At 38.1% G+C, this 21370-nt stretch overlaps 1 protein-coding gene across 2 annotated transcripts in view; it reads right to left on the reverse strand.

The window, feature by feature from the left end:
* Positions 1 to 21370, reverse strand: part of FXR1 (FMR1 autosomal homolog 1) — a 48435-nt gene that overhangs the window by 11651 nt on the left and 15414 nt on the right. For both annotated transcript variants that reach the window (XM_054982942.1, XM_054982941.1), the window contains exons 2-11: positions 20531 to 20583; positions 19808 to 19901; positions 15837 to 15908; positions 15509 to 15657; positions 14115 to 14208; positions 12730 to 12846; positions 12450 to 12620; positions 10026 to 10104; positions 4676 to 4785; positions 3757 to 3843 (exon numbers count right to left, since the gene is read on the reverse strand). In XM_054982942.1, coding sequence (XP_054838917.1) covers positions 3757 to 3843; positions 4676 to 4785; positions 10026 to 10104; positions 12450 to 12620; positions 12730 to 12846; positions 14115 to 14208; positions 15509 to 15657; positions 15837 to 15908; positions 19808 to 19901; positions 20531 to 20583 — 1026 coding nt within the window. The remainder of the gene's footprint in view (positions 1 to 3756; positions 3844 to 4675; positions 4786 to 10025; positions 10105 to 12449; positions 12621 to 12729; positions 12847 to 14114; positions 14209 to 15508; positions 15658 to 15836; positions 15909 to 19807; positions 19902 to 20530; positions 20584 to 21370) is intronic.

Here is a 21370-nt window from a genome sequence, read left to right on the forward strand (position 1 = left end):
GAGGAGGCAATGCCCACTTGCCTGCCCTCCCCTTTCTAGAGCCCATTGTATTTTTTCCGAAAACGGGCTTTATTACTAGTTTTTAAATATTTTTTACAATATTATCTCTCAGGTGTTATACTGTAATGTAGTCCCATGACAAAATGGAGAAAAAACAGCAATGGATCAGGAAGAGCCTCAGGGATGGAAATGATGTTTTTATGCTGGCAGGATGAGGGAACAGGTCGATGTTTTAAGGGTGTAGCTATCAGTGATAACTAGAGAAACTAAGATTTTGGGCAACATGAATTTGCCAGCCATATAATCTGATTGCCGTTCAACTTGGAATAGCTTTTATCACAATTAACCAGAAACTGCACAGATTCTCAATTTCTAGAATTGTGGGACCTATTAAATTCATTGACTTAGGTATGTTCTTACATCATTATATAAGAAAAAGTACTTTCTCTGTATGGCTGAAGTACAAAAATATTTTTGGAAGAAAGAAGACCTTTATGGATTGTTCCTGCAGAAGTTATAAAACCGCATTCAGAATATCAAGGGAAGGAATGACTAACTTACAAAGACTTGTTGTTAATACATGGAGATATAGTTAAAATGAAGAAAGAAGAGGACTTAACTTTTAAATATGGATGGCTACAATACCGGCAAATAAAAGACTTATGAGTCAGATAAAAAGAAATTTGGTTTTAGAAGGGAAAATTCAGAAATGGAAGAACTTTTATTAGGAGATGATAGAAAAATGATTTTGAAATTTTATAAACTATTATTGAAATGGTATACAGAAGATGAAGTGGTTAAGGTTCAAATGGTGAAATGGGCATTGAATTTTAATAAAGAGGTTACAAGGAATCGTGGGAGTATTTATGGAAAAATGCCTTGAAAATATCTACGTGTATTAATTTGAAGGAGGACTGTTATAAAATGATGTATAGATGGTATTTAACGCCGAAAAAATTGGCAATTATGAATAATGTTATGTCAAATAAGTGTTGGAAATGTCAGGAACATGAAGGCTCTTTTTACCATATGTGGTGGACTTGTGACAAGGCAAAACAATTTTGGTCTTCTATTCATGCTGAAATATTAAAAATGTTGAAGTGTAATTTGCAGAAAAATCCTGAAATGTTTTTGTTAGATCTTAACATGGAAACTGTAAATATGAAAGATAGAACACTATTATGGTATATGATTATAACTGCAAGACTGTTGTATGCGCAATATTGGAAGCAGAACAAGATACCAGAAGTTGATGAATGGATACAAAAACTTCTGCACATGGTGGAAATGGACAAATTAACTAGAAAGTTAAAAGAACAAAGCTTAAATGATTTTTGATGGATTGGGAAAAATTTAAAGATTATTTGGAAAAGAATTGGGATGTAAAGGACCAACTGTGGTCCATGGATAACTTTTGACGAGTATTATGTAATCTGTTGAATTTTATATTGACTGTAACTTTACCTTAGAAGAGTATGAGAAAGAATTAGAGGGAATATTATGTAAATTAAAGGGTATAAGTGTTGTTGGGGGTCAGAAGGGAGGGGAGGGGAAGGGTGGGTTGGGATGAAATATGTATTTTGTAGGAGAAAGAGATATCGAAATGATTATGTTTTTCAACCTATCCAATAAAATGTTTTTTTAAAAAAAAATTCATTGACTTAGCACAATGACTCCTACACTGCACACAGGCCCTAAGAAGCCAAAGTGAAAGGCGATTCCAGCATGCTTGCAACAGCCATTTTAAACTAAAGGCCATCTAAGTCACTCTGGTGCTTTCTAGAGTACCTACCACCTCTGAACCTATAAATATATGCAAGCACCACTTCTGAACCTATAAATATGTGCAAGCAGCAGATAAAAAATTCCCAATATCTAGAACTTACATAGTGCTTTGTAAGTGTTTCAATAAGCCACCTGCATTAGTATCAGTTTACTTTACAAGACATAGGATAATACTGTTCATCAAAGACAAAAACACTCAAAACACTCAAACCCGGCAAGCACAAGAACAAGTGAAAGTTCAAGTCAAAAGCACTGAAAATTATTCAGTTTCAAAGCAATAATAGAACTGTATTCTTTTTGTATAGTTCTAAAATAAATTTTTAAAAGTTCACTAGAATGCCATTCTAAATATGTTGCTGGATTTACTCACACACTGAGATCCCAACACATTTTGAGGTAACACTTTCACCACATAAAAGAGGGCACTTAATCCACAAAGGCTGAGCTGCAACTGAGAGCTCTGGAGTAGAGATGGGCACAAACCAGGGAAAAAACAAACTATGTGGTTCGTGGTTCATTGCATTTCACGAAGCACGAACTTTCGCAAACCTGCCCCAGTTCGCGAACAGGTTCGTTCAGTTCGTGAAAATGTCACATCCAAGTTAGCAAATCGTCACTTCCAGGTCTGCAGCAAGTCCATCCCCTGTTGCCTAGGAAACTGTTTGATCGAGGCCAGGCTGTCTGTGGTGACGAACCAAAAAAACGAACCAAATGAACCAGCCTAAAGTTCGTGGTGGTTCATTAGAAATGGGCTCTGACGAACCGCCGGTTCTCGACCCACGAACCGGCACAGTTCGTCACAAATTTTGGTTCGTATTTTAGTTCATGCCCATCTCTACTCTGGAGTTTTTCTATGTGTGTGCATGCACATTTAGAACATATGGGTAGGAAACAAAGAAGGGTGCTATACAATACAAATGTACAGAAAATATATTTTGTTAAGCATGCTTTGCGAGCAGAGCATTTTGCCAGTATACTTTTAATTCCTTAGAGACAGTTCACCTATTTGATAGCAGCTTCAAATATCACTGAATTGGTATCATTTAGATACTTCATAATTCAAGAGTCAGATAATTTAAAACCAAACACAATCACTCTCCTGTTTATTCAAAACACAGTACAAGATCCCAAATTATCTTTCAAATGTGGGACATCAAACTCCCCTAACCCATGACAAAAAACAACTTTTTAAAAACAATTCATTATGCAATGTAAAAATTAAAAAGTAGAGATTAATCCATGTAGAACCAGGAACCAGAACGGTCAAGATATCTGCAACTAACTGATTTTGTGTTTCTTATGTGCCATGAAGTCACTTCCAACTTACAGCAACTCTATGAATGAAAGACACCCAACATGTCATATTATTAACAGCCTTGCTTCAATCTTGCAAACTGAAGGATGTGGCTTCCTTTACTGAGTCAAGCCATTGCATGTTGGGTCTTCCCAGTTTAGTGTAGTGGTTAAGAGTGGTAGGACTCTAATCTGGATAATCAGGTTTGATTCCTCACTCTTCCACCTGAAGCCAGCTGGGTCACCTTGGGTCAGTCACAGCTCTCTCAGTTCCACTCGCCTCACAAGGTGATTGTCGTAAGAATAATAATAACATACTTTGTAAACCGCTCTGAGTGTGGCATTAAGTTGTCCTGAAGGGTGGTATATAAACTGAATGTTGTTATTATTATTATATTCTTCTTTTCCTACTGCCTTCCACCTTTCCTAGCATTATTAACTTTTCCAATGAGTCTTGTCTTTTTCTTCTCAAGTATGGCAACCTCAGTTTTGTCATTTTAGCTTTTAGGAAGAATTCAGGCTTGATTTGATCTAGAACCCACTTATTTCTCTTTTTGACCATCCACATATCTGTAAAACTCTCCTCCAGCACCACATTTCAAATGAAAGACTTCTAACTGCAATAGTCAGTTTCACAAAAACCCATACTGCCCCCTTAAAACAATAAAAAAAACTTACCTTCAAGTAGGCAATATGGTATTCGAGAAGTACTTGGACATTCCCAATGCTTTCCTTAGTACCCACAAAGACAAAAGGGACCATTCCCTACAAGAAGAAATACCCAATTGTTAGAGCTGTGGCTCAGAGTTAAGACTTGTGCTTCACACACAGAAGGGCCCTGGCATCTCTAGTTAAAGCATCAGGCAGCAACTGATGCAAAAGACCTTGACCCAAGATCCTGGAGATGAACTCAGGGCAGACAACACTTACCTTAAACCAATGGTCTGCTGAGTAGGGCTGTGCGCTTCGGATTTTGCTTCGGGTAAAGTTACCCGAAGCAACCCGACTCGGAATGCTTCAGTATTTGTTGAAGCAAAGCTTTCCGAAGCATTCGGAAATGCTTCGGAAAGCTTCGGGGCTTGTTTAAAAGGCCCCGCCGCTGCTTGCAAGCAGCGGCGGGGCCCTTTAAACATTAAACCTCCATCTCCCTCTGCCACCTACCTTGCGGTGGCTCCAGGCCAGCTCCTCTGCTGCCCAGCCACCCCCACCAGTTATTCCTCCTATGCTTGCAGTACAGAGCCCTGTATCCATGAAAGATCCACTCTCTCTGGGAAAGATATTCAGGAGCATACTTTAGGAGAAGATGAGTCACAGTGGGCAGTCTTTTAAGGAAGCTTGCCCATCCCTTATTTTCTTGGAAAACTTCAGTGATTCTATAGTTCCCTGGAACACAATGTGAAATCCCTGCATTGCATCAGACTGCTGAGCTATGACCAGACTTCAGTTCATCTAATAAATTCACACACACACACACACACACACACACACACACACACACACACACACACACACACACAACCATTTCAAATGTTTATCAACAGAAGCAGAACAATTATAAGAAATAACTTAGTTAAAACTTAGGAATTTGGTTTCTTACATCTTCCCTGGGGAGTTTATTCTCATTGTCTCCTTCAATTCTCACTCGAACGACTCCAGACTTGTCCACAATCTCCTGAATGACTTTACCATTTTTGCCAATAACTTTCCCTTTAATGAAAAAAGATGATTAAGTTTTGAACTGTCACCATGCAATGAGATTAAGACATGTTTTCTCTTGATATCTCAAAATACCTTAGGTAGCTATTTACACTTTTTAAATTGGAAAATAAACTAAGCGGGTGTTCCTCAGCTGGGTCAAATCACAGGCTGAGCAATGCTGGATCATAGTGAAGCCACAATACCGGTAAGACATTCCCAACTAGAGAAGCACTGTTGCTCTTTTAATGTAGAAGAGATCCCATCACAATATGTGAAAAAGGAGAACACTTAGCAAGACAGGGACAGTATTTCAGCATTGCATTAGCCCTTGTGTTCCGGTGACATTCAGATTTGGATTATTTGTTCTCTTTTAGTCAGGCTCAAAACTGTTTAAAACAGAGTTCTCAAACTAGTTCTAATAGATTTATTGCTGAATTTGATCATTAGTTACATCAGGTGTGCTTTCCATGTAAGCAGTAATAAATACACATTAGCATCAGCTGCAATGCTTTGTGTATATACGCTTTACAATTTTGTTCTTCAACCTGACTTGATTATCGGAAAGTGTAAAGAGATCTAAGATGCATCTTAACAGATACATCTCCTTTCCGGATATGAGCAGAGAAACCTACTAGAAATAGAAGGGAACTCCCTCAAGAACAGAATTAGAACTTAGACAAGGAAAGGGACTCTGCCTCATCCACCCATCGGGAACACTGAGAGCTTAAGACAAAGAAATTAACAAGAAAAGCAAAAATACAAGGCAACAAAAATAATGAACTAACCAGGAAATCACAGAAAATGAAATCATAAAGTATGAGAAATAATGTTTCCCTTCTCATATCCAGGAGATCCACCAGATACTACCTCTCTACAGATATGGGGAGAATGACATTCTGAAAAGGGGACATATAAAAACAACAATCTCAGGGGGAAAAAACAAACCAATACAGAGCCCCAGAGGCATCTTATCACAGGCAACTAATTATCAGCGGTCAGTTTTGTAATAATAAAGTGAAGATTCATCTAAGTTGCAGCCTTACAAATCTCTTCTATAAAAGAATATCCCTACAGAGTTGCTGAAGCACTAGACTTTCTGACAGAATGGGCAGTAATTTCCTCCTCTGGTGCTTGATAAGCCAAAGACAGCTGTTAATCCATGAGGTAAGGGTAGTTTAGATTAACCCTTAAGAAGCCTACCAAAAGTTAGTCAAGAGGGCTCCAGACCTCCTTGAGCTTTAGTTTACTTAAGGTAAGACTTGAGGCATTGCCACATATGCAGATTATGCCATTTCTTCTCTCAAATATGGAATAATTTGGACACACAGATAGCAGGAATTACAAACAAATTACAATTTGTTGCAAAGCTGTACTGAAGGACAACTTGGTCCTTTCCCACAAAAAGGGCTCCCACTTCCAAAATTCTTCCCACAATCAGAAATACTGTTTTTCCAACTCAGCTCCTGACAAGATGCGTCTAAAGGCTCAAAGGGAAGACTTGTAAAAATGTACTGAGGACCCAAATTGGAAAACAATTATTTGGAGAAAGATGAGGCTGCTCTACTTCCTTCCTTACATTTGCAAGACTTTCCTCTCATCCTTCAACTCCATTAGCATAAAACTGAAGCAGTCTCCAAAAAGTTTGCTCCCAACAAAAGGACCAGTGGTCAAGCTATTCTTTAAATGTCTTCTTTGCTGACCAGGCTCTCAGCCATGATTTTTGGTGAGAATTTAAAAGCATCAAGGAAGGATCCATTACAACAGCAGAAGCTGAAGATCATTTGATCCCATCCAAGAGTAACCTGTAAAAAGTGATGCCCAAAAGCTAGTTTGCCCAGGACTAATTTAGCTAGCATATTTTTTGACTCTTTTCAACATGATAGCCAGCATGGTGTAGTGGTTAAAGTGTCAAGACGATGATCTGGGAGACTCAGATTTGAATTTCCCACCCTATCATGGAAGCTTGCTAGGTGACCTTGGGCCACTCTCAAACACTCAGCCTAATATACCTCATAGAGTTGTTGTGAAGATAAAATGGAGGAAAGGAGGATGTAAGCTGCCTTGAGTCTCCTTTGGGGAGAAAGGCAGGGTATGAATGGAGTAAATAAATTTTAAAAAATTAAAAATTCCATTTAAAAGGTCTTCAAGCTGAAAATGTTGGCCTTTGTAATGGCTTCTAATGGAATGTGAAAAGGCAAAGTTCCACAAAGAGTTTCCTCCTTTTGGCCACTAAATAAACAGTCGCTGTTGACAACAGTGCTACTGGAGGGCCAACATTAGGGTCGGACAGTTAAATATATGCCAGAAAGATTCAGTTTCCGACGCAGGAAAAAGTATCAGAAATAAGCCATTTCCGAAGCGGCTTGCCACTTATCAACCTCTTGAAAAAAAGAGGCTTGAAAATTAAAGGATTTTCATATAAAGTGAGAGCTTTTGCCAATGACATCATGGTGATAGTGGAAGATTCAATCCAAAATATGCCAAGATTGATGGAGAAAATAAAAGAATTTGGGGATCTAACAGGATTCTACGTAAATAAGAACAAATCAAAAATAATTTGTAAAAATATGTCTAAGCAAGAACAACAAGATTTAATGGAGATAACGAATTGTGAGGTAGTCTATAAAATAAAATATTTAGGTATTGAGTTGACTGCGAAAAATACTGATCTTTTTAAAAACAACTACGACAAATTATGGCAGCAAATAAATATGGACTTGTTGAAATGGAATAAAATGAATTTATCATGGTTGGTCGCATTGCTGTAATTAAGATGAATGTACTTCCGAGGATAATGTTTTTAATGCAAACAATACCAATTGTGAAAGATAATAAGTAATTTGAAAAATGGCAAAGGAAGATTATGAACTTTGTATGGGCAGGGAAGAAGCCTAGAGTTAAGATGAAGGTACTATATGATGCCAAGGAGAGAGGTGGACTACAATTACCGAATCTGCAATTGTATCACGAAGCTATATGTTTGGTATGGTTGAAAGAGTGGATGTTATTGAAAAACCATAAACTATTGACGTTGGAAGGATACAACAAACTTTTTGGATGGCATGCGTATCTGTGGTATGAGAAGATAAAAGCTGATGCTATGTTTTTACATCATTTTTTGAGACGGAGTTTATTTGCGGTTTGGAAAAAATATAAGAGATATTTAGATGAAGAGACTCCAATGTGGATCATACCAGCAGAAGTTGTAAACCCAAAAGTGGAATATGATGGAGAGGAGTGGAGGACATATAAAGAAATTTTAAGAGTAGATTGTGATAAATATATACTTAAAACGAATGAAGAACTGTCATTTCAGTATGGCTGGTTTCAATATAGACAAATAAAAGACTTATATGATACAGATCGTAGAAAGGTAGGATTTAGTGCTAAGAACTCGGAATTAGAAGAATGCTTACTTCAAGAAGGGGAAAAGATGATATCTTTGTTAAAATGGTTTACAGTAGATGAGATAGTTAAAGTACAGATGGTGAAATGGGCAATAAATTGTAATAAAGATATACCGATGGAAGCTTGGGAAAGACTGTAGAAAAATACTATAAAAATTTCAACATGTACCACTATAAGAGAAAATGTGTATAAAATGATGTATAGATGGTATTTAATGCCAAAAATGTTAGCAAATGGTAATAGTCAAATGTCAGATAAGTGTTGGAAGTGTAAGAAACATGGTTCTTTTTATCATATGTGGTGGACTTGTGAAAAAGCTAAACAATTCTGGGGGGAAATTGTCTTACAGAAAAATGTGATTAAGAACCCAGAATTGTTGTTATTAAGTATGAACCTAGAAGAATTTGATAGAATGGACAGAACAATGGTGTTCTATATGATTACTGCGGCTAGGATGTCCTATGCACAGTTGTGGAAGACGCAAGAGATACCATCAGTGGAAGACTGGATTTTGAAATTACTAAATATGGCAGAAATGGACAAGCTAACAAGGAAGTTGAAAGAACAAGATACCGTGGAATATGCTACGAGTTGGGAGAAACTTAATAATTATGTGGGAAAAAAGTGGGACATGAAAGGCAAAATGTGGTCTTTAGATAGTTGTTAAGAGGGGAGAAGAGATCTTTACTTTATATTGGTTAGAGGTGAAAATATGAATAGTATATAAGTAAGAATGATATAGTATATTTTATATTATAATCTTGAAAGTAATATTAGAGACTTATTATAAACACAGAAGATATAGATATGTTATACTATATATTATAATTAATTAGAAATTAATATTATAGGAGATAGTGATGTAATGTAGATGAAGGGAATGGAAAACTGTTGGAAGTCAACTGAAAAGGGGGGGGAATGAGTGGGAGTGATATAATGTGATCGATATGGATACTGAATATTATGATTTGTGTATACTGACCCATCCAATAAAAATTTTGATATAAAAAAAATAAATAAGCCATTTCCGAAGCGGCTTGCCACTTATCGACCCACTTCGATATGTACCATGAAGATTTGGAGCACACCGAAACTTCCCGCCCCACAGCTTATTTCACCCAATGGGAGGGGGAAGATGAGGTTCCCTCCCATCAGGTGAAATAAGCCTGGGGCACTTCTTGTGCTTCAGCTGGGAGGTGGGGACTCCCTCACCTCCCAGCTGAAGTTTAAAGAGCCCGTTTGGGGCTTCCCTGGGCTTCAGCTGGGAGATGGGGGACTCCCAGCTGAAGTTTAAAGCCCCTTTCAGGCGCTTTAAATTCAAACCCAGAGGCTGGCTCCAGCTATGCGAGGAGGAGGGAGATCCCCCACAGGACAGCTGAAGCCAGCCGCAGGGTTTGAAAGGGCCCCGAAGCTTTCCAAAGCAACCCCACTCACTTCGGAAAACTTTGATTCAGCATTTTCAAATCAGGGCCAGAATGCTGGGCCCGATTTGGAAATCCCAAATCTTTACAAATCGGATCCAATTCAGGCAATAATCCCGAATCAGAAACCCGAATCACACACCCCTGCTGCCTACTTCCACTTCCCAGTCTATAAGGATCATTCAGGTAATGTTAATTTCAACTTCCTGCTTTTTAGTCCTTTTTCCAGAATGCCCCTGTACCCATATCCAGTAATCTTAAGCCATTACAAAAGCAATATGCAGTATAGAAGCTGAAACACTTCAGATGTAAACATAAAGCAGCTGTGGATGAAATACGTGGGGGAGGAAGAAAATGACTGACCTCCTCCCCCACTCCGACCAGGTTTTTGAGCACGTTAAACTTTTAAGTGTTACATACCCACAAGACTTCTAGGAACCTGAATAAAGTCCTCTACGAATTCCAAATAGCTTCTAGCCTTTTTTACTGCCTCAGCACTCTGAAAATGAACAGAAGTCATTTGTAAAAACACTGCATTAAAAATTAAATCCTCTTTGCACAGTCTAAACACTCCTTAGGAGAAGCCTCATAATATAAAATATGACAGGGATACATATAATCTGATTCAAGCATTAAATTTGTGAGCAATGCATGCATTCAAAAAGACTAGCTAGGTAAAAAAAGAAGGGAGGGCTACTTTCCCGCATCATTTGAAAGAGAAATGGTAACTGCAGCTTACCCAAGCAATAACTCTTTTAGACCATGGCTGGATACTTTTCACAATGTGTGCATCTCTATAACATGGACTATTTGTAATAGGACTGACTCAGGTTTCAGGGCCAAAATTCTTTACATTTCCAGGAGCTGCAGATTACCGTTTTACCTTGATATGGGCTACAGCCCCAATATACAGCCAGTTTCCTACTGCTGCTCCTTTCATGACCTTAGATTCTCCCAGGTTTCCCACCATGCTGCCATCCGGTCCTGATAGTCGTCATGCAGATACAGAGGAAGCAGTTCTAATACTGAATTACTACTAAGGGGTAACAAAGAGCTGCAATAACTGTTCTGGTTCTACACATAGTCTGGAGACACACACATGGTTAATACTGAAAGTAAGGGAAAATGCAAACCATGTACACTGCCTGGATGAAGAATCACACTATTACCCATCTGCCACAGCAGTAAAAATAAAAACAGAAGGCCACAGGCTGCTCCCTCCCACCAAGAGCCCACGAAGAATCTAAAGAGGCCTTTATGGAAAAGCACTTTCCTATAGAAAAGTGCTTAGATCATCTTTCTGTACTTAAACAGATCCAGAAGAGAACCAGTGAGCTGTTAATTCAACCACTACCCCTCCATGGAAAAATTCAGCGGTTGACCGTGGGCCCATCATTCTCTCTGAAGTGCTTAGAGGCAGGGTAGGATAAAGATACAATTTTAAAAGCCTGGAAGAGTCAATTGCTCGAAGACAACTTGAGAAATTACTCAACATCTAGCCCTGTGCTGGTAAAAAAAGATCTAAAGCTGGCCTTTTATTCTAGCGTTAGATGGAAGCTAGTTATCAAGTCTGTGTAAGAACTCCATTTTGAACAAGGCATTTTAAACATTTTGTGTGTTTCCCTTTCTTAAAATGTCCATCTTTCTAAATCACACAATGAACTCTCTCCTCTGCTCACCATCCCATTAATTACCTATCAGGAAAGGAATGAGGGATGGACTCTCCAGTCCAGTAGCTATTAGCCCAGCTCTAAAAGTTGGCGTGGTATAGGACTAGGATCCAAGGAGACCCAGGCTTAAATCAACACTTCTACCATGAAAGCTCACTAGGTGACCATGGGCCAGTGTCAGCCTAACCTACCCCATACTGTGATCAAATGGAAGAGGGAAGAATGAGGTTCTAAGCCACTCTGTGTCCCCTTAGGGGAGAAAAGCAGGATATAAAATGCAGATGTATCTAAAACAAAGTGCTGCTCCATTTCCCAGAAAGGCCATACTGACCTCCCAAATCCCACTTAATCAGACGACTTAATCAGTCTAGAAGCCACTTGTATCAATGAACCCCTAACAATACACATGGCAGTTAAGCACACAAGCAGTTATATGTCCTCAAAATGCCACATGCAAAATTCCAGAGGAAGGATAAAAAATTAAACACAGCAATTCATAATTCCACTACTTTGATCTGAACTTCTGCATAGAGGACAGAGAGGCAAAAAGGAGCAAAGGGATGGCAACAATTGTGGTATGTTTTTGGCAGTTATTTGGCCATTAAGAATAGTGTTCATTTTCAGCAAAGGAACTGAGCATACTTAAGATCTCTGGAATTTATGCAATCTATTCCATGCTGGCTAGCAAACCAATAAGCAGAATACCACACAGCTACTAACAAGGGCCTGCATAGCCCAGGCTAGCCTGATCTCATCAGATCCTGGAACCAAGCAGGATCCACCCTAGTTAAGAGTTGGATGTAGGGGTACGCAAGAAAAAATACTTGATTTTCCCGCTTCGGAATTTCTGAAGTCAACCGCGGGGTTTGAAAGCGCCCCAAAGCTTCCTGAAGCCACCTGAATCCCTTCAAGAAGATTTGATTCAGCATTTCCAAATCAGGGCCAGCATGCTGGGCCTCATTCAGAAATCCCAAATCTTTACAAATGGGGTCCAATTCGGGTATTTTTCCCGAATCGGAAACCTGAATTTGCACACCCCTAGTTGGATGGGAGACCACCAGGGAAGTTCAGGTTCACGACACAGAAGCAGGCAATGGCAAATCACCAACAATACCTACAGGGTCAGCATTAGTCAATTGCAGGTTTACACCCCCACTAAGGAACTCTTCCTTACCTCTCCATAGATCCTGAAAGTACCAGTATCCTCCTCAAGTTCAATTGCAGTAACTCCTGGAACTTTCCTGGCTTGCTGTATGGTACTCCCATGTGTTCCTATTGCAAGGCCCATTAAATCTTCTCTGACGACAAATTCCTCATGAAATGCTGCTGCAAGCTGTTTTGTGCACTAGGGAGGAGGTGGCAAAAGAATGTGTTTACTACTATGAGCACTTCACACATGAACACAGCTATGAGACTATCCATGAAACTAAAAAAAAGTCATGAGGATGACTTACCTCTAAATGCTTTGTGGCTTCTTCATTTCTTGACATGAGCATTAACTTGGTTCGAATGCTGCGCAAATGCATGTCACTCAGTATATTTACTCTTTTCACTGTTGACTCACTGGCAGACTACAAAGAGCAATATAAAACAGCATTTCCTTTTTATAAAACCAAGTATAATCTAGAGAATTTATCACAGTATAATCTAGAGAATTTTATAAAACCAAGTATAATCTAGAGAATTTATCAGCATTCTAATTATCACAGCTTTTCATACGTTTTAGGAGATGAGTTATATAGCCCCTCTTTTAAAGGTGCAAAATCCAAGAAACTCTGAAGTCGTGGAGGAAACAAACTTTAATCCTCCACGGAAAATCAGTGGAAATTGGGGGGGGGGACATATATGCAGTTCTCTTTTATCAAACCCAAACTTGTTTTATTGCTTCAACAGCATAAAATGTATAATATATAACTTCAGCATATTTGGCATATATGCAGAATTTAGAAAAACACCTTCAATTTTACATGCAAATTTGTGAATATATCCAAATACTTGAGAGAAATAGACAGATAGGAGAGCTGTGCCCTTGCTATCTTTAGCACATGTCCCTGAGTACACAGAAATTGTCTGATGCTGTACCCCGGCCTTAATCATATACATAATCTCAGCAACTCTTGATCGTAAAAAGCACTTCTCTCATTCCAAATGAGAATATATTTCATAAGGAATTTTTCTAGACCTCTCCAAAATTTCTAGTTTTTCATGGAGTGGGGAAGCAGTTTTCCAAATATTTCTTTTCCCCCTGGACTTGACATCTCTATTCTTACTGCTACTGAGAAACCACACACAAATGCATGCACACAGAGCAGTTTTTTATATTAAAATCCTCACTGATTTCACAAGACCACAGTTCTTGAAAATGCATCAGCATAATGTGAACTTCTTTGCTACAAGATATACAGCCTGTTACTTCACTTGACATAGCTTGGTCTATTTTTGGCACAAAGCCATTTCTACCCAAATGCAAGAGCTGCAACATGGAATGGGGAATAGAATTTCATGCCAAACATGGAAAAGGAAATACACATTAAGTGGCATGAGGCCCCAACCTTTGCAAAATCCCTACTCCACTGCATGGAACAAGCTATTTTAATGCTTCAATACAGGCAGAACAAGCGCCAAAGCTATCATGGTACAGACTGAGCTTTAGCTTGTATCAGACCATGTGGCTGCTGGTCCTACTCACAGCATATCCACATGCACACCCCCTAGAGTGGTTTCTCCATTTGTGAGTAGAAGAATTTTATCAATATACTGAAGTAGCAAGTTATTTCAGCTACATATCAAACAAAGAAGTGAGTTGATTTGCACTGATGGAATCAAGAAAATAATTTACCAGAACTATTAATTGAGCCGTTTCAGCTTGGTAAAAAATTCTGCAGGCTCCTACTGCTTTCTTAAAATCCTTATGGGCACTTTCATGAGCACACCTAGAAGAATCAGTTCAAGTGGAAATGTTATCAATGTCACCTGTACAAAACTAAAATTACTGCAATATTTGAAATCAGTACTCCAAAACAAGAAAAATTCCCAGTTAAAGAATAGGGGGGTATCACATCTTGTTAATGAGCTGCCTTTTATTGGATCAACCTTTACTGATCAAAGTAAAAGGTTGGGTCCAGTGAGGAAAGCAAGATAATGTCAATGTATACAATGAAATGATTCCAGTAATAGTGTATTTTTTTACTAATGCAACAGTTTTGAAATCTTCAAGATTTTACCCAACATAATTATGCTAAGTGCTCACATATTCAAGCACCAATGAAGAACCCCGTGTTTATTTGGGGGATTAATTTGCACAGCCAGCTTCAGGCATTTTGGTGCCACTGAGAAACATTTTTATTTACTTCATCCATCCTTCTCTCTCTCCCCAGTGGGGGCCCAAAAAGGCTTACACGACTCTCCTTTCCTCCATTTTATCCTCATAGCAACCCTGTGAAACAAACGAGGATGAGAGAGAGTGACTGGCCTAATGCCATCCAGCAAGCTTCCAAGGCAGAGCAGGGATTCGAACCTGGGTTTCCCATGGCAAAACTAGATGTGAGGGCTCCGCAGGTCAGACCCAGGGACACAGCCATTTTAGAGCCTAGCAGAGTCAATTTAAAAATGCTGCGTGAGCCTGATCCTACTCAAGCCTGCAGTGCAGTGGGACCAGGCACTCTTGCCTCCCTGCATTTTCAAGTGCCAAAACTCCTCCCTCCCCATCCAGGTTTAACACTACAAGATGCATAGTTGGCAAAAGCATCTGGTCCTGTCACACTGCAGACATGATCAAGATTGGGCCCTTGTGGTATTTTTAAACTATCCCTTTTAGGCTATAAAATGGTGGTGGCATCAGTCGCAACTACTTGTGTTAACAACAGAGCCTAATCCAATACGCCAATCACTACTAGACCACACTGGCTCTCAGTTACAACTGTGCTATTCACTTCTTGTATGCTAGAGCTCAAAAACTTGACAACCTTTTTCTTAACCAATGAACCAGAGTTTAGCTATCGAAGTATTCAAGAACAAAACAGCCACCAACTCCTAGACTAGATCCCTTCATACACAGAAACATATTGCTGGAAGGGTCATCTAGAACAACCCCCTGCACAATGCAGGAAAGCCTTCTGAAGTTTTCATTTGATATTTTTCTGCCCTGAGGCTTCAGATGCTAGATAATTTTTTATTCTGTCCATTATTAGACCTGACACAGTAACATAATAAAGTTCTACTACAATTACTCACGCATCTCTTAGATCTTCTGGAACTTCTACTGCACACTTGAAAAAGGAGTTCTTGCTAACTGGTTTATTTTGATTCACAGGTCGAAGTCGTTCAAATGTGACTATTTCATTGTAAGTGGCATCACAAGCAGCATATTCAATCACATAAAACTGTGAAGGAATGATAATTTTTAGTTCTTCTGAAAATTCAAAGTGACTATTTAAAATAAAAAAACCACTAAATTGTGGTTACAAGTGAAAGGACAAATGACAGAGTCATGGGAACCAGTATACATAAGAAATGTAAGACATGAAAAGCACCTCAACAGCCAAGTTTTACCCCTACTTACCTCCCCTTTCATCATTCGAACTTTTGCTAGCCACCATCCACAAGGCTCTTGGTCATTTGCCCTTGAGTAAACCTGAAAAGAAGTCATACAATATATTTAAGTACTCCTAACGTAAACAAGCTCTGGCACAACTCTAATTCCATTGAGGAAGTGTTACAGTAAAACAGATTAGAGAACATTATACTAAAGCAGTATACATGTATTCTAGTGAACTTCTGAACTCTGCATGAACTCTGTTGTGATTTTTTTCTCGCTTGTATAACCAACACAGGTGTACTTTCATCTTTGAAAGCTAATTAAAAGTAGTAGACAGTATCTAGATTAATGTCCTCCAATCACAGAATGGACCAATGCTGCTCTACTCACTTAACTATTTCTGTCATTTTTTACTGATTTATAGTTTTATTTTGCAAGTTGGATATAATGTCACTTTTTGGCTAATTAAAATATACAATAGAAAATATGAATATTTAATTAAGTATGCTATCACATGAAAAAGATCTCAGATTTTTGTATAAGATAACCTATACAAATGCCAGCTCAGATAATGTCAGAGTTTTGACTGGAAGAAATCTCATGAGAACTTAGGCAAGAATTTTACCATTGCTATGGGAATCTTAATGCATTTCATAGAACCTTTGATTGTTTGAAAAGAGTTAATTAGGAAATGTTAGCAAACCTAATTCTTAGTGCTTTTCTGTGTTCCAATTTTGTAGGATTTATAGTAATAATCATATATGTTTTGATAACTTGCTTAACTCTAGAAGCACTCTATGTGCCTTGATGGGGAAAAGTTTTGCAAGAAGAACCCTATAAATAATTTTGTACTGATAAGCTGTTCTGTTAAAAGAGCAAGTTCTGTTTTGCAGGTCTTAAGTGCTGAAAGCTGTACAAGAGAAAAGATAAAGCTTTAGTCTGAGACAGCAGAAGCATTAGTTAGACACAGATAAAAGTCCGTTACGGAAGTACATACAAGACAGGTTTGCCACCTGTGTACGTCAACATTACAGGACAATAAATATTTATGAAGCAGTCTTCTAAAACTTAAGTTTACACCACAATGACATTCTTTCACCAAGGTTTGGGGGACATTTTTACATTATTAGACAAGGTAAAAAAGCAAAATGGTACTGAGCAGGTGAAAGCCCCAAAGTGAGCCATTAGTTGCATATATGGTTAGTTCAGACAGTCAATCTAGAAAGGTCAGAAAAAGTTGTATACAAGAAATGTGGGAAATGAGAAGATTTTAGTATGTTATTTCCACTTTTTCAGAGGAGTTAGCCATGTTAGTCTGTAGTAGCAAAATAGTAAAGAGTCCAGTAGCACCTTTAACAACCTTTACTCTCCAACTCTATTTTAAAAAGTTGCTTAGTCTTAAAGGTGCTACTGGACTCTTTACTATTTCCACTTTTGGAGCACTTCACCTGCACCAGAAACTCTCTCTCAGGTGTCATCACACTTTCACTCTCTGCATTTCCCCCCTCCCTCTAATAAAAGATTTAGGCATAAATAAACTAAGTTTCTTGCCTATCTTCTTTATACCCCTGGTGCTCAAGGGAGCCACAGGAAGAGCACTGGGTTTTGCACAGGGGCCTGCAATAGAAGACAGAAATCAACTAAAATGCCTCCGCCCCACACTGCAAGTGCCCTTTTGTTCACGGAAAACAACTCTTGGATACACTCAGTACATACTGAATGACAAAATATGAACACATGAAACACTGTGTCAAATTCAAAACATGCATCTTTTACTCCAAAACAGTATTTACTTAGAACACTTTTATGCTGCCTCTTAATTTTTGCAACTACCTCCAAGTTTAGCCAAATTCAGCTCTATTCATATGTCTTACTAAGATGCCCCTTTAATTTTCAAGAGACAAAAAAGTCAATCAAAAACAACCATGAATTTTCTTTTAAAAAAACAAAATACAATTACAAAGCCAGGGCCTTTTTAGTCCTGGCTCCGGCCTGGTGGAACTCCAGCCCGCCAGGATCTTCTATCATTTTGGCGGGCCTGCAAGACTGAGATGTTCTGCCAGGCATATGGTAGAGTCATCAGAAAGCCTCCCAACTGGCCTCCTGTCAGGGGGCCATGTGATCATCTGGCCCCCCATATGAGTTACAGCTGACTGAAAGGCCTGTTCCCCCTCTTTTTGCCCACCCTTTTGTGTATTGTTGGCAAGGATGGGGTATCAGGTCGCTGTCTGGGGGTGGTGTTAATTTTGTGGTTTTATTTAAGTTTTTAATATAAATTATGTTTTACTGTTGTAACCCACCCTGAGCCCGCTTGCGGGGAGGGTGGGATAGAAGTTTAATAAATAAACAAATACTAAAAATATACATATAACAGCATATAAGAGTTGCCTCTAATAAAGTAATATATAAAGAAATTCTGAAGTGTGCAAAATTTAAATTAAAATTTAAAAATGCTTACTGAAAGATATGTTGCCTTCTATTCCAGTACCATAGTCAAACTCTTGTTTACCACCTGATTTCTATTAAGTAAATTAGAGATCTCCTTCTGAATAAGAGCACAGGGCAAACTCTGGGTCAAAGCAGTGACATACCCCAACAAATACTGTTTTAGACTGAAGTACTGATTGCCATTGCTATTTCATATCAATACGCAGTTGTTTCCATAGGAAGGTAAACGTAAGAGACTGGACAAGATTTAATCATTTCCTGTCATGAAGATATTGGTAAATTATATAGGAAAAGTACAATTTAATTCCAATCAAATTATAAAGTTAGACTAGTTCAACATCTACACAAATGTAGCTACAATACACCCACATACACACTAGCCATCAAAAAACCCAATAGTCGCAACAACATTGTTAAGAAGCCAGCAAGCTAAACATGCAGATCCAAACCCACAGCAGTTATTAGAGACACATGAATTCCAGCCTATTTCAACAGATAGGTAAAATGTACAATTATGAATCCTACAGCTTGTCCTATTCAGAATAGCACTAAAGTACTATAATACTGTTAGCCTTTACCAAAATACTCATGTATGCCCAAACTGTGGGCTAAAGCGAGAAACATCTTCTTTCTCTCCACCTCACTTACTTCAATGTCTTTTCTGCTTTTTTAAAAAAAATTTTATTGGAATTAGTCTTTTCTGCTTTTTTAATGTGATGAGTAAAGTTTCAAAGATGTTTCTGTATTACCTCCATTTTAAACTATGGGGTTCAGAACAGTCTCAGAACCTGATGATGACACACTGTTAAAGTTATGAGGCCATTCAGTCCATGTTAAAAAACAGGAATATGTATGTGTAATAAATCAAATAATAAATTCAGATATTTTTGCTATCAACAAAAATAACTTTTGAAGCCACAAAGTTGTGACCAGTGATTCAATTAGCACAGATGTCACATATCCATATGAACACAAGAACGTATATTTGAATAAAATGTATTAGAAATAATAATTTAAGTTTCAGCTTCAACATCTTAAGTTCTAAGTAGCCACAATTCCTAGCAGAAAAATTAACATGTGTATTATGCACAAACACAAATGCCCAGGAGTGTCATCAAGAAAAAATAACGGTTGTCTTACATTGGCATACAGACACATTACAGGTTTGTTCAGAAATAAGCTTCTTGTGTATAATCTGGAGGCAGGCGTCTTAGATTCGGGGTCCTATTACTTTTGGGTAAGTCCATTGTTACCATCCAACAAAAATGATCTTCCATATATTATATTACAGGGGGACTGTTCTAACCAAACTCATAAGGCTGTGTAGGTCCTGAGAAAGATGCCTTCCTGTTTTAGACAATATCTAAATCACAACTAAATATTGCTACTGTTAAATTCCCATTAACTTCAACATGATTTGTGTAAGAAAACCAAATGGACAAATAGTACCTTTGAAGGGGAAGTCACTGACAATAGGCCTTGGTGAAATCCCAAGGAATTTCTATCTAAGGATAAGCAAGGAAAGTAGTATTTGCACATCAACTCACCTCCACTTCATCCCCTTCACCAATTTCTTTCTTAATATCAGGTGGCGGTGGTAATCTTACTTCATTGAAGGGAACCTGGCGTTCTGGTTGCCAACTGAAAGGTGAACAGGTACTTCGTATTATTTCAGCGTCAATAAGGAAAAGAAAACCTGGTCCACTGTTATAATCACATTTAGAAGTGAAACCAGACTACAAACGGCATACTGACAGGTTTAATGTCAGACACAGAACTATCAGCTTTGCAAGTAAATCTCACACATGCTACTAGTCCATATTTTCAATAGCTCTTCTCTCTATACATGCGTATGTAAATCATTTGTGGGCTCACCAAGAGTTTGGAAGGAACACATACATATCACTCTTCCAATTTATGGATGCATCACTGCTTCCTTCACCTGGAAGTGATTCTTTCTCACAACAGAATTTTTACATGTCTGCTCTTCTCCAGAGTAAGAAGTTAGCCATTATTTTTGTTTTAAAAACAATACACTTGCTGTAGTCCCTAAAAACAGAGGATTTCTGTGATGCAAAAAGCTTTATAAGGTATTTTCCTTTCCAATTTACAATAAATGAACTGTGTCCGTAGTCAGCATCTCATTCTCTCCTTCCCTAGAAAGTCAAAATATCAGCTGGGTTTTTTGGAGGGGGAGGCTACATTCTCTAAGTAAACACAGAAGAACGGCACACATATTTTGCATAAAGTTTTTTTTACACAGTACATACTTGTTTTCAAATACAACTGTGAGAGAATCTTCATGAACATCTTTGATGAACCCCTAGAACAAAACGCAAAAATGGTTAGAAACACTCATGCTTAATTGTTTTATTATGAAAAGATCCTATTTTACTGGCATCTCATTTTTTTTTAAAGATACTATTTCTACTCTTAATGGATGCTGAAAATAAGGCTTTAAGGTGCAAAGGCCTACCAAGCAAAGATATTTTAATGGAGAACAGCTAGACACAAGCTGCCCTATCATTGATCAAAGCTGAACTTAAATCAATGATGTTTTAGATGATTCAACCTATGCCTACTCTAATCTTTAGTTTTAGGTGAAAGAAACAGTCATTAGAAAGAAGTTAGCAGAAGTTCATTATATACTGATGAATGCATTAGTGAAGCCGAGGCCGGGGACACCAAAGTTATTGTAAGGGGGTCCTCAAGTCCATATACTCAAAATGCATTATCATGTTCTTTTTGTATGTATTTTTTTTCAATCAATGGATACTAACCTCTACAGTTATTATCATATGGATGGCCACAAAATTGTTTTATGTTAATAAGGGGTACTCATACCTGCAAAGGTCGAGAACCACTGCATTAGTGTTTTGTTATATTCTTAGCTCTGCACAAAATATTTTACATAAATAGGATTTACCACTTCAGAAGTTAGTTAAGAGGATGTTCCATTTACAACAGCCTTACAAGAAGATGACACCTATTTAAACTGCATGCAAGGGTCACAGTTACATTAAAATTTCAGTCTTTGAACTTGGAAGTTTGAAGGGGAGATAGAAATGCCTTACTAATTAAAAACTGTAACAGTTCTCACAGTAGATTAC

Source organism: Eublepharis macularius, chromosome 6 (assembly GCF_028583425.1).
Source record: "Eublepharis macularius isolate TG4126 chromosome 6, MPM_Emac_v1.0, whole genome shotgun sequence".
Lineage (NCBI taxonomy): Eukaryota > Metazoa > Chordata > Lepidosauria > Squamata > Eublepharidae > Eublepharis > Eublepharis macularius.